This window comes from Peromyscus maniculatus, chromosome 3 (genome assembly GCF_049852395.1).
Source record: "Peromyscus maniculatus bairdii isolate BWxNUB_F1_BW_parent chromosome 3, HU_Pman_BW_mat_3.1, whole genome shotgun sequence".
Lineage (NCBI taxonomy): Eukaryota > Metazoa > Chordata > Mammalia > Rodentia > Cricetidae > Peromyscus > Peromyscus maniculatus.
The window spans coordinates 164,352,053-164,366,049 of NC_134854.1; the positions used below are offsets into that span (position 1 = coordinate 164,352,053).

General features: G+C 41.7%; 1 protein-coding gene across 10 annotated transcripts in view; it reads right to left on the reverse strand.

Annotated features, from left to right (window-relative positions):
• The window catches only part of Sox5 (SRY-box transcription factor 5), a 1,002,153-nt gene that overhangs the window by 219,336 nt on the left and 768,820 nt on the right, over positions 1-13,997 (reverse strand). For all 10 annotated transcript variants that reach the window (XM_076568276.1, XM_076568278.1, XM_016008328.3 and 7 more), the window contains one exon: positions 1,921-2,007. In XM_076568276.1, the coding sequence (XP_076424391.1) occupies positions 1,921-2,007 (87 nt within the window). The remainder of the gene's footprint in view (positions 1-1,920; positions 2,008-13,997) is intronic.

A 13,997-nucleotide genomic window follows, 5' to 3' on the forward strand; every position in this document is an offset into this window, starting at 1 on the left:
AAATATGTGAGCCTCGCACCTTCCTCTGCCTGGGACAAAACAGCCGTGGAAACAAGGCAAGCATTGTTCTCGCACTTTTCTGAGGTGGCAAGAAACCACATTCCTGGGCACTGACCCCCCAAATCCATTTACCCCCAGAGGCAATCTTCTATTGTGCCCTCTGCACCTATGAACAATGACTTGTAATTGCAACTGTCACAGGCGGTAGCAGGCAGAGTAACCCAGGCTGTTTTCCCCGTTCACTGGGAAACCTGAGCCGAGCACCTAATAACCATGCCCCCGGCAGAAGAAAGACGTACAGTTCCTTTCAAAATGCTTCTGGAAACAGCTTTTTTTTCCCCCCAGAAAAACCAGAGGGCAATAACTGAACTTGGGCTCTGAATGCTAAGCTTTAAAAACTCAAAATTAAAGACAGAAACTTCTTTTGTGATTGTACTGGAGCGTCCTAAAGTAGCCCCCAGGCTAGGCTCAAAGGCCAGCACGGAGCCTGTCTCCTCTAAGCTGAACGTCACTGCCATGGTGGCTTTCAAGTGTGACTTGTGAAGGGAGGACCGCGATCACAAGGCTTGAAGCAGGCACTCCTCTCCGCTCCACTCTTGGTGGCAGCTGAGGTCGGTGGTGGAAGACAGAGGCAGGGACTATGGTCCCTCACCTCGGGGGTCCAACGGGTTTAAAATCCATCAGAAGGTGAAGGGCTTGATGTCTTGGAAGGTGAAGCTTCCCTTTGTGTTCCCTTAAGTTCTGCCAAGCTCCCAGGCATGCTAATTGTTATTTAAATTTCCTTCCAAATAGACACTGGTCATGAAACTTGTTGATGAGCCCTGGTTCATGTCACTATCCATTCACAGCCTCTAAAGCCAGAATGTGTGCAGCTTCAAATGACTGACAGACACGGGAAATCATCGGTCATTTTTTTTTTTTCGGGAAATTTCCAAACAGCCAGATATTAATAAAGAACTGGAAGAGTTGGAAAGATGAATGCTTTGCTTTACTCTAGGACATGTGGATGGGACAGAACCTCACAGGAGAGATTGTCCCTTTGATTCATACACCACAAAGTTACCTAGACTTGTGTTTATATGTATACTAATATTAATCGGTAGGTGTTTGAAATTTACATTTAGCACCAATTGAAGATAAGCATCACAATTCATAAGCAAATGTGGTGTTGCTGATGACCGAGTCTCTTGACATTCTCAAAATTAGTATTGCTTTAGAATGAACGACCACAAGTATCCCGCGGGCAGCAACAGGCTGCTTGCTGTGTGCTGCCCCTCAAGCTCTGAGAAGGGGTTGTTTAAAACCAATCGGAAGGATCATCTGCTTCCATTTCTACACGAGAAAATTAAATCTCCTCCCTTGTTACTGGAAGTTTGTTAGGATATGAATATTCAGTGATTTCTGAAGTCCACAGAGAGCTTTTATTAGTTGTAATTGCCGATTCAAATAAGCTCGAAGAGAAACGTCGCTGACGCTAACTTGAAACCTCCTTGTCTGTGCCTGCCTTGCCCATCGTTGTGGGCCCCAGCTGTCTGTCCATTACAAGTGTGCATGCTTCAGATCTAAACTGTGAGTTCTAATGTACAAAATGCCGCTTCCAATCTTGGTGTGCTGTTGCTATATTTTTACCTTTGAAATCAACCATTTAAGTCAAATAAGAAGAGGGAAAGCAGAGCCAGCCACAGATAGAGTGGCTTTGTGCTGTCAAGACAAGAAAACAAACCCACACATCCTTGATCCTACACATGCAAAGAGAACACCCAGGAAGAGACGGGATCTATTTCCAGCTAGAAGGAGGGCCTGTCCCAGAGCATGCATGAAGCAGAGGGGCCGGGACAGAAGTATTCCATAACCACTAATACTTATAGATAGCAACTTCATTTCTGAACATTCTAGAGAAAAGTAGCACATACTTCCTACCTTTTATTTCTCCAAAGTTCCCTGATCCCATTGCCAGGAGCTTGTCTTTCCAGTCCTTTGAGAGTAGCTTTTCAATACTGGGGGTATCTACGTAAAGAAAAAAAGACATATATAAGCAAATCGGCATGCCTATTTGAAACAGGCTCACTGAAGCCTGTCTGCTAAGAATAAGGCCATCCTGGTCCTGGCCCCAGTTCATAATGACTTCATCATCAAACTGATAACAGGGAGGGGGAAAAAAAAAGAATGTGTTTGGTCACCTGCTGTTTCGAAATCATTAGCTTTTTCCCCTTGCAGAACAAAGCCATACTAATTCTCTATGACAATGAGCTTGTGTGCACCCACAGCTCATTGTTTTAAATTTGGTGGACAAATTCTTGCTATAATGGATGCTTGTCAATTTCAGAGTGTTAGTCCCCAGTCAGAAAATAATTATGTTGATAAAATTCAGAGTGGAAAAAAAAGGGAAAGAATTAGCCCTTAAACCTGCTACATGTAATTACGCCCCTCTGTGTGTTTATAATTCTGTGCACTTTATAATATGTATAACGTTGTGTGGTAGTAACCACCACACCATGGCAAGATGTGTGAGTACACAGTGAACACTGAAAAAATAAATAAATAAAAAAACAAACAAAAAAAGGTTGACATAAAAGAAGCTTTTCAAAGATTGCCTGATTGGGTGAACTGAGAGTAATGTCTCTAATGGAAACACATTATTTGCTTATTTCAGATTTGTATCACGCCTTTTGCAGATGCCCCATGTTGGGACAGGATGGACACATCTTAGAGAACAAGGTCGTGAGTTATAGTGTGGCTTGTTTTTGTACATACCTGGCTCTGCCCTCTCCTTTTGTACTGAACCTTAACTATAAGTAAATATAAGTGTAATAAAACCGGCACACATTAGACTCCGTTCCTCACAATGGAATTGTATGTTCATGTCAGCGTCTACCTGGGTACACAATGACCATGCATTTCAATTCTACAGTTAGCCTTGAATTAAGTTAGAAAACAAAACAAAGTAGTCATACTCCTGAAAGAGAAGAGTCCCCTATGCCTCATCTGTATAACAGCGCACATCTATTATCTTGAGTCTTAGAGGAGCACTACAGTCTGCACAGTGGTGGTTATGTGTGTTTCTGTTTGTTTCAATGATTATTTGCTCCCTAGGAGGAACAGAAAGGGATGACTTGTTAACTTATCACAGAGACTGTCTGTCCTAGTGGGTTTCAGTGAGGCAGAGGTTAAGTACAGAATATTTCCAAGATGTCAAAAATGATTGGTGGAATTTAAATGGCAGAAGGTATCAGCTATTGTTTTAAACTGTATCCATATATATGCATATATCCCATTCATGATATGTGGCTGAAATATATGTTTCTCTTTGTCACAAAATGCCCATTTCTATTTTTTATAATAAAGGAAAATCCTCACGAGCTTACTTGCACATTTTCCTAAAATGCACCCCTGTTTTTCTATCTCATATTTTGAAAATGAAATAGCAATGCTGTGATCAGGCAGAGTGCAGATTGGTGTTGTAATCGGCATTTCCACTTGCATCATGATGTTTAAAGTAAGTTGACAATACTTCTGCACTGAACTTCATTGTGTCTACATTCCCAGCGAGCACTGGGAAAATCAGTTCTTAAACCTTATCAGAGTAGGTCAAACACCACTCTTTCTTTATTCAGAGCTCAAAAAAAAAAATTTTTTTTTTTTTGCTTGAGTAGCGTGTAAACAGGGCATGGCCAATATGGTATTTGTCGGAGAGTTCTGTCAGTCATTAAAAGCTAACAAACCTTTGCAAAGCAGGAATGCGGCGATGGAAATCCACTGTGGACTAACAATGGCCCTGGAGCCTCCCTGCTCCTGCAACAGTCATTTTTACTTTTAAGGCCATTGTCTGCCAGGTCAGTCAATGCCTTTCCCTTGCAGCTAGACAAAATATCTACTGTCGCCGCCTCATAAAGGGACAGAAGTCTTCTGTCTAAGTTGCAGAGTTAAAGAAACAGCAGCCAGATTTGTGGAACCTGCAGAACATTCCTGGCCTCCTTATTAACAAGCTTTCAGATATAAGGCTCCCAGAGAGCTAGTTCAAGTTGATGCTTAGCACATGGGAGGGACGGTGGGAAGAAGGGAGAGAGGGAGTGGGGGTGTTTGTGAAAATGGAAAATCATAAATATATCTAACTCAGGGCTGTCACACCCAAGGATGACTAAGAATCCAGATATACACAGAGTGGCCTCTGTCTTTGGACTGTGCTATGGTTTCTACGTCCATGCCCTCATTTATGCCACACTCACCAGAAGTCTGAGAAACGTGTAATTACATCTGTGTTATGGGTTCTAAGGAGGACACAAAAAAATCAGGAATAGACCAGTCTGGGGTTTTAAAATATATGATGGGAAACAGTAATGTCTTGAGTAGGGTTCTCTTTGTTCCTAATAGCCCTTATGCACAGTGAAAAGACGAGACTTGTCCTGAGCCCATTTTGAATGCTAAGTTCTGAGCAACAGAAAAATCTCCTTCCATATAACATGGCAAATTTCTCACGGTACATAAGGATTGATAGTCACCTGCTAAGAAGCCAAAGCTTAGGGAGACACAGGACACACTCACTGTGAGACTAAATCCGAATTTCACAGCCTGCTATTCCAGTTGCACACTCACACACAGATAACACATTGACACACCCTTATTTCCTCTGTAGAAGAATTCTAAATCACAGGAACCACTCTGAACTCTGCTAGAGTGAAAATCTCAAAGAATAAACTGAACTTTCCAGAATAAAATGCTTGCATGACTATTAACTCTGGGATTAAATGGCTAGATTTTTTTTATATTTCTCATTAGCATCAGAACTTAATCTAATTACATGATTTTTGCACTATGGAATTTGCACTGGATGGTTTAAAAAAAATCCTGTAAGCATGTACAATTAAATTAGTCCTTTTACTTATTAACTAGAAGGAATACTGGGCTATGAGTAAAAAACAAGCCAGTTTGTCACCCATCTTATTGTGGTGATATATAGTGTACCCTAATAAAATTTGCCTGAAGATAAGGGAACAGAACAAGCCACTAGATTAATAAACATAGATGTCAGGCACTGGTAGCACACACCTTTAATCCTAGCACTCGGAAGGCAGAGATCCATCTGGATCTCTGTAGTTCAAAGCCACCCTGGAGTACATGCGATTGACTCAGTCTAGGAGAGAAACAGAGCCAGGCAGTGGCTTACACCTTTAAACCCAGTATTTGGGAGTCACATGTCTTTAATCCCAGCACTTGAGGTCTCATGCCTCTGCTACTAATATTTAAGAAACACACACACCTTTAATCCCAGCACGGAAGGAAGTGATATAGCTGGGGAGAGAAAGATATATAAGGTACAAGGAGACAGGAACTAGACCCTTTTCAGCTGGAGCCCTTACGGCTAAAGACTCGGAGACTTTCAGTCAGAGGACTCATGGAGTTGGCGAGGTGAGACACAGCAGTGGCTTGTTCCTGTGTCTCTAGTGCTGTGGATATCACTCTATATAAATAAAACACTGATGGCCAGTGACCAGACAGGAAGTATAGGCGGGACAAGGAGAGAAAAGAATTGGGGGAACAGGAAGGAGGGGGAGACACTGCCAGGCACCGCCAGGACAAGCAGCATGTAAAGACGCCAGTAAGCCACGAGCCACGTGGCAAGGTATAGATTTATAGAAATGGGTTAATTTAAGATATAAGAACAGTTAGCAAGAAGCCTGCCAGGGCCATACAGTTTATAAGTGATATAAGCATCTGAGTGATTATTTTATACATGGATTGTAGGACTGCGGGGCTTGGTGGGACCTGAAGAAAAGCTCTCTAGCAACACTCTAGTCTTCAGGCAAATTTTATTGGGGTGCACTATATATCACCACATCTTATGATAGCAGCTAGCTGGAGTAGCTGGTTGGTAAGGGGTCTGCACACTCGGTCTTCACTGTCAGCTCTCTGTATGAGTTTCTGTCACATAGACAGGGCTGGCAACTCTACTTTGCACAGTATACTTCCTGCCATGGTCTCATGTCCCCATGGGTGGTTCCTACAGTGATGCTAGGGAGTGGCCTCCACTCAGGAGGACAGTCAAGTACCCTCCATATTACTGAAGCTTCTCAGAGAACAGTAAGAAAATCTACAATTAGAAACAGAGAAGACAAAATGGCAAAATCCCAATATTTACAACCACCTGTTTTCTCAAGTGTGAATTCAATAAAGGGGTGTCTACCACAGCTCTGTAAGTACCACTTATTATTTATGGTGTGAACACAGATAGTGGCTCAATATGCAATATTTAGTTTTCAAAAATGAGGTTTACTATTAAAGACACAGCATTGAGTTTTATGCTGTGAGCATGGCTGGTAACTGTTTGCAGGACTGGTTAGCTTTCAGGTTCTGTTCTTTTCATGGTTTTTGATCGTTTGCTTTTTGTTGTTGTTGTTTTGTTTGTTTGTTTTGTTTTTTTGACAGGGTCTCACTCTGTAGACCAGGCTGTCCCCAAGTCATAGAGATCCGCCTGCCTCTGCCTTCTCAGTGCTGGGATTAAAGGTGTGTATCACCATGACTGGTGTGTATTTCCTATTTTAAACACTTAGGACTTCATTCTCCTAAGCATTGGAGTTTCATGGTTACCCTCAAAACTAAGGATTCCCTCAAATAAAGTCACTGTAAAAGTCAACAATGGCTCTGGCAGTGTCCCAGCTTAAAGAATGCTGTCAGACGTAACACCTTTGACATAGTACGTGTAGTTACTATGTTCCACGGTGTAGTTGAAGCTCAGGTATGCCCAACATCAGCTAGTCTAAGTACAACAGACAGACAATGAAAAGCAGGTTCTTCCTTCAAGGATTTGTCTTTTTAGAAGAAAACTAAACATACGCATTTTAAAAGATAATGTAAAATAAATGTGAAAAAAAGAAGCCATGGACATCAGAGCCTAGGACATGGCCATCATCTGTCCACACATAACCCGAGTCTGTAAAGTCACTGCTGCTTCTTCTTGCCATCCTCGGCTGTTAGACACACCGGCTGGCTTTCCTCCTCTCTCTGGCTCACATTCGCTTCCTCACATCACTGCCTATGGCAATCCCCACCAGAGACCCCGAACTTGCCAGCCATTGTTATGGCAGCATCCTGCCTCTTTCGGGCCTGTTCATTCCCTGTAACTCTCACTCCATTTTCCCTCTGGTGCCAAACCCTCTTAAGACCGACTCCCTGGGCTGGAACAATGAGACCTGGAGACCGATGCCAACATACTGTAATTCTCCAGCAAGCCATCGATGCCAAGAATTAAACCACATTCATGCCAGCGCAGTAGCTTACACACAACCTCAGGTTTGTGCTTTGTGTGTGTGTAGGTTATTTCTCTGCTTTAATCTCCTTTGAGCTACTGTGGCAGGGCATATTGAAAAACTGAACAAGTAAAATATATGCATGCACAATATTTGTCTTTTTAAACAAAACCCCGGGAATTAGGTAATTCCTACCTTTTAATTTACACTTGAATTTTGCAGCTTCAACTGAGCTGCACTATTCTTGACTTGTGCTGGTGAACACATGTAGCAAGGGGCATCACACTTTGGAAGGAAGAGTAATATAGCACAATTTCAAATATGCCAATTGTTTCTCAAATCATGAGGTAAATGCATGTGTAGATAATCCAGAAGCTGAGTTCTAGAACTAGTAATGTCATTTTTATCTCATTTAGATAAGCATTCTATGGAAGCAATTGGTCAGCTATAAACTGAACATACATGATTTACTGATATAAAACAAACAAAAACAAAATAAGCACTCCATTGTCACACACTTTACACTTAACAAATGTGGGACCCTCTTCTAGAGGAGTCAGATATTTTTAGGTGCTAATAGATTGCCAAGGAAGTTATAGATTATGCAGCATTTAAATATTTTACCAAGGAAATTAGGGTTGGGCAATGACTGTTATTACTCAGTATGACTTAAAACCAGTCTAGATCAAACACTTCATTTATAGCCTGAAACACAATGAATTAGCAAGTTTCAAATACTTATCCAAAACTCATACACCTAATTAAACATAAAGCCAGGGACTGCAGTATCATCCCCAGCACAGCCTCTGTACTGTATTATATATAAATCCTGCCTTTCATTCTGTGGTCCTGGGGTTGAACATAGGACTGTAGACACATTAAGCAAACAGCTTTAGTTGTATGGCTCATATCCCAGCACAATTCTCTATCTTAAAGTGCTAAGCTTTTGAAAGAGTGGAGTTTTAGTTCCACTTTCTTTACCACCTTCAGAATCAGTTGATAATTAAATGGCAAGTGACTGTTAAATTGTCACGGTGAACTGAGTCACCTCTGCTAGGACTCGATCCCTGTTCCCTCTCACAGGCCCCCCTCTGAGAGCACACAAGCACTGAAGAGCACATGCAAGTGTGCAAGGCAGTGCAGCTCCAGTTCAGTCCGCTGCCGTTTAACCGTTCAAGTGAAGACAACGATACAGGTTTGTGAGGGGAAGACTGAGTTAAACCTGCAAATGACGTCAGTAAGAATTCATTTCCTATTCATTTGGTTATTTGTCCCGGTGCTTTATCCAACCTTGGTTTCAACAATTCTCGCTCATATAAACCCTCTTCTTACTCACTAATTAGACTCCCAGTGCTCCACCAGGGGCCCAGCCGTGGATGTCTGCCTTCAGATTCCTCAGTCCTTGGATGGGGTTTATGGCACCACTATCTGGGTGTCTGGCCATCCCATCACCAGAGTAGATCAGTTCCTGCCGTCTCGTGACCATTGCCAGCAGTCTTTTGAGGGGGTATCTTTGTGGATCTCCGTGTGCCTCCCTAGCTCTCTGCTTCCTCCCCTTCTCACCTTCTCATGTGGTCTTCATTTACCATGGTCTCCTATTCCTTGTTCTCCCTCTCTTTTCTTGATCCAGTTAGGATCTCCCACTCTTTCCCTCGACTGTCGCCCTTCATTGTTCCCACTCATGACCAGGCTATTCATGTAGATCTCGTCCATTTCTCCGTGTCTTTTTTGGGGGTCCCGTTTTCCAGGTAGCCTCACTGGTGATGTGAGTAGCAGTCTAGTCATCCTTGTTCCACATCTAGCATCTTCCAATGAGTGAGTACATACCATATTTGTCTTTCTGAGTCTGGGTTACCTCACTCAGGATGATTTTTTCTAGATCCATCCATTTGCCTGCGAACCGTGTGATGTCATTGTTTTTCTCTGCTGAGTAGTATTCCATTGTGTATATGTGCCACAATTTATTTATCCATTCTTCAGTTGAAGGGCATCTAGGTTGTTTCCAGGTATTGGCTATTACAAACAATGCTGATATGAACATAGCTGAGCAAGCACAGGATCTATGAACCAAAGGCTGAGGGGCCCCCAACTGGATCAGGCCCCCTGAACGGGTGAGACAGTCATTTGGCTTGATCTGTTTGGGAGGCAGCTGTGCATTGGTGCCAGGTCCTGGGCTCGTTGCATAAGTTGGCTGTTTGAATCCTGGGAATTATGCAGGGACACTTGGCTCGGTCTGGGAGGGGGGAATGGACCTGCCTGGACTGAGTCTACCAGGTCAACCCCGGTCCTCGGGGGAGACCTTGATCTGGAGGAGGTGGGAATGGGGGGTGGGCTAGGGGGAGGGGTGGGCGAGAGGGGGAGAACAGGGGATTCTGTGGCTATTATGTTGAACTGAATGGTGTTGTAAAATAATAATAAAAAAAAAAAAAAAAAAAAGAATTCATTTCCTGAGGAGAGCATCTTCATGTCCGGACACTGTGTGGGGACAACTGCTATTTAACACTGGGTAGGCAATACATCTTTACACAGAAGAAAAGCCCTGTGTACACTTGAGACCGGAGGGCCCACCACAACCCTGAGCCCACCCATCACTGCAGCTAGGCTACCAATGTCAAGTTTGAGGTTACAAAGTTCCACAGGTCCCCGCAAACCACAGGACCACAGCCGACATTCCGTAGCACCCAGACCGCACTAGCCTCACTTTTATATGTAATTAATGTTCCTCAAGTGACGTAAGCCCTAGAAAAGCTTTTGTTTTAGTATTGTCAAAGTGCATGTTTGTTTCCACTTGAAAGTTATTAAGAACTTTCTAACAGAAAAAGAAATGGCTTTGCCAAGGCAACTTTTGAAAATAATAATAAACAATCAGTTCCAGGGACCAGGGAGTTACCTGTGATAAGCTTAAATTTTCTTGCTGCACTGACTGTAAAACTGGACATGTTTGTCCAATTGTATTCAACTTCACATCACATTTTGGAAGAGTATTTTTCAGTGCATAATTAAATATGTCACAATTAATATGGCACTGTAGCTTCACATCTATAATCCTTATTTGCTCCTTGCAAGGCTGATGATTATAAATGTTTTTTTTTTAACATTTCCCTTTAATTAATGTGTATGTGCCCATGTGAGTCTCTACAAAGTATATGGAGATGCCTGCAGAGGCCTGGAGAGGGCACTGGGTGCCCTAGAGCTGGAGTTATAGGCAAGGGGGTGAGCCTCCCAATGAAAAGGGTGCTGGAAACCAAATTCAGGTTCTCAGGGAGAACAGTATATGCTTTTAACCAGTGGTTCCCAACCTGCTGGTCACAACTCCTTTGGCAAAAACCTATCTCCAAAAATATTTACATTAGGATTCATAACAGTAGTAAAATTATAGTTATAGAGTAGCAATGAAAATAATTTTATGATTGGAGCAACCATAACATGAGGAACTGTACAAAGGGTCACAGCATTAGGAAGGCTGAGGACCACTGTGCAAGCTACTCATGCGTGCACTTGTGTGTGTGTGTGTGTGTGTGTGTGTGTGTGTGTGTGTGTGTGTGTGTGTGTGATTGGTTTCATTTGGTCCATTTGACCTGAATTTCTGATCACCCTCCTTCCATTTCCCGAGTTCTAGATCACAGACATTCACACCTCCACTCCGTTATATTCTCTTCACACATGTAAGCATTATTAGGCTTAAAGAGTGAAAGATGGAATTGATGATCACCTCATTCACGCCATCAAAAGACAGCTTGTCTTGTGTAGCCTGCAGACATCACTATGAGGTGGTTTTATTATTAGATCCCACCAAAACCACTGCAAGCTATGGGGAGGCAGCATTCCAACAGGGAGCTGCAGAAAGTAACTCCTCTGGTACAAAAACTCTTTGTCTTTTTACTACTAGATATAAAAAGAAAAATAATGATTTAATGTCATAAAACCTGACTCCATCTCTTACTGGTTTATTGCTCTTTGGCAAGTAATTTACCTTCTTGCTTCAAGTTACTCACCTAAAAACAGGATAATGAATGCCCTTATCTCACGTTCACTGTGAAAACTAATGTATGCCAAGTGTTTAAATACGGATGGTGCTTAGTATCACTTAAAAATGTTAACCAGTGTTCCACTACAAGTCAGTTTAAAACTATCAGATAGAGCTACCTCTTACCCCCGCACATGTACACATAGAAATATACACACATATATACAGACACACAATACACTCATACACACAGAAACATACACATACATATACAAACAGACATAGAAACACACACATATACATACATACACAGAGATGCATTGATGCAGAAATAAATATATACACATACATGCACAAACACATACATACCATGCATATATGCATACATAAGCACATGTACACAATACATATATATAATCACATGTACATATACATATGCAAAAACACTACATAAATACATATATACATACTATACACATACATACACACACACATACATATGCACACACACATACACTCATCCCTTCAGCCATAGTCACACTATACTAGTTGTACCCACAAGTACTTCTATGATGAGGACTGTCATCTTTCATCCTCTGTAATAAAGAAATGGGCACAGGGATAGGAGTGATGTTCGTTCTCAGGTTAATGTATGAAATGTCTCCAAACAGCACAAAGAGACTCAACTAGTTTGTGTTTCCTATTTCCTCTACACAGTTGCCAACATTACCTGAAGGTCTGTAGAACTCAGTGTGACAGGGAAGTTGCCCACCAACAGCAATGTCTGTAGCTTGCATTCATGGCATTGTAACCCATACAACATCACAGCTAACTCGCCCTAATCTCCTATCACCACAGAGTAGCAGCATTTTCACTTGTAATAAAAATGGGAGAGCAAGGCCCTTTATAAAATGCATGGCTGATGAACACTGTCCACTTGGAGCCACATAAGTCACCATGTCAGAAAAGAGTAGGGGGGTGGGAGGGGGGAGAATCAGGTTCCAGACTTTGGTTAGTTTCAATGAGGGGGATGGGGCTAGAGAGCAGGAGGAAGCCAGGGTTCCTGGAAGGGAAGACCTGAAAGTCCACAGAACATGATAGAGAACCAGGAGGAAGGATGTGGACCATGCACACATAGTCACTCTATAAAAATCTCAACATTTCTTATGAAAGATTTTCATCACTCTTTCTATATTTCACCTACCAAACAACTATCTGGTCAGAGATAAATTACAAAAGCTTTTGGTTTTTGTATATTTTGCTTCGTTTAATATTTTCTCCATTGTGAATACATGATGGAAGCATGAAGAAAAAAATACCATAAGAACTGCAGAATTATAGCAAAGGTATTTGAGAATCAAACATATTTAAAACAAATGAAGTTTTCATCTCGGAAGACTACCATGCACATGACAAGAGAAAGCTTGGGCAGGGTCACTTAAGCACTTTGCAGCTTCCTGAAGATGAAACCATGTAGGTCTTACTACATCTGTGAACCTTGTTTGATGCTTGCCAGCTGATAGGCTGAGATCAAGTGTGGCTAATACATGTACATGTCTATTAATACATGTGAGACAAGGACTAGTCATGTATTTGGATTATGATCCACATGATCATCCAACTACAAATAGCATATTCATACAATCATCCATTTATCAGGCATTTAGAATGTGTTGGAATCCGTCTTTTATGATCACATTTGTAGAGTTTTGAATTTGCGCTAAATTGTGAATGTGGCTGGGGAACAGAAAGGAAACACAAAAAGCATCAAATAGAAAAACCACTTAACATACTTAGAACAAGTAGTCCACAGCTTTAGAAATACGACAGAAAGCTGTACCCTTGGACGTGAGAACTAAAGCAAAGCCAGAGGCTGAAGCACCAGGAACCCTGAACCTTCTCTACAGGTAGGTTTGTGAGCCCAGGCCACAAGCCCCTCCTGCCAGATGCCTGCCAGGCCCCTCCGGCACACTGGAGGCTGCTGCTTAGGAAGCTGAACAGTGGAGCAGAGACAGGAGTTATAATTCAGGGGAGATGGTCACATTCTAATGCATACACCGGATTAGAGTAGAAAACAAGCAAACAGGAAAAATATTCTCCAACTGCTTAACATGTGTCAAGCTTTGCACATGGACTTCCAAAGGGAAGACGCCTACACTCCTCCAAGGCTTGTTATCCCTGGACTCTCAGAACCCTGCAGTGAACTTCGGATTTGTCATTTGTACAGTAATTTCAGAAGACACAATACAGTACTTTCATTGCCAATGTATGATTTAATGTGACCAGACTTAGACATAATCCCATCAAAGAAAAGTGTGCTGTTATGTTAACTGCGATATTCCCTGACTGTACCCAAATAACGTGGAATAGGACAAAAATAAATAAAAACATAAAAATCCATTAAGGATTTTCATTAGAAAATCATTTTCATTGAAGAAGGAACAAGATAAAGAATTAAACATGGAAAGAAATGAAAATGTAAAAGAAACAAAAACAAGATACATAGAAAAAAAAGCCAAAGAGATAGGCATAGTTTTTACTTTTCTGACATCACCAGAGCCCAGATGCACTTAATGATGAATGCAGTGGGTCTAAAGTTAGGTGTGTGCAACCCGTCTATCCATACGTTAAATTCAAAACAGAATGTTTGCTCACCGCTATCCCCTTTGTTTTTAATGTATTGTATATGCTATGTGAGATATAAACTTCATAAAAATGAGACTATACATCATATATAGATGTGCCCAATCTCTTTCTTGTCCATGATTCACACATAGTATTCATAT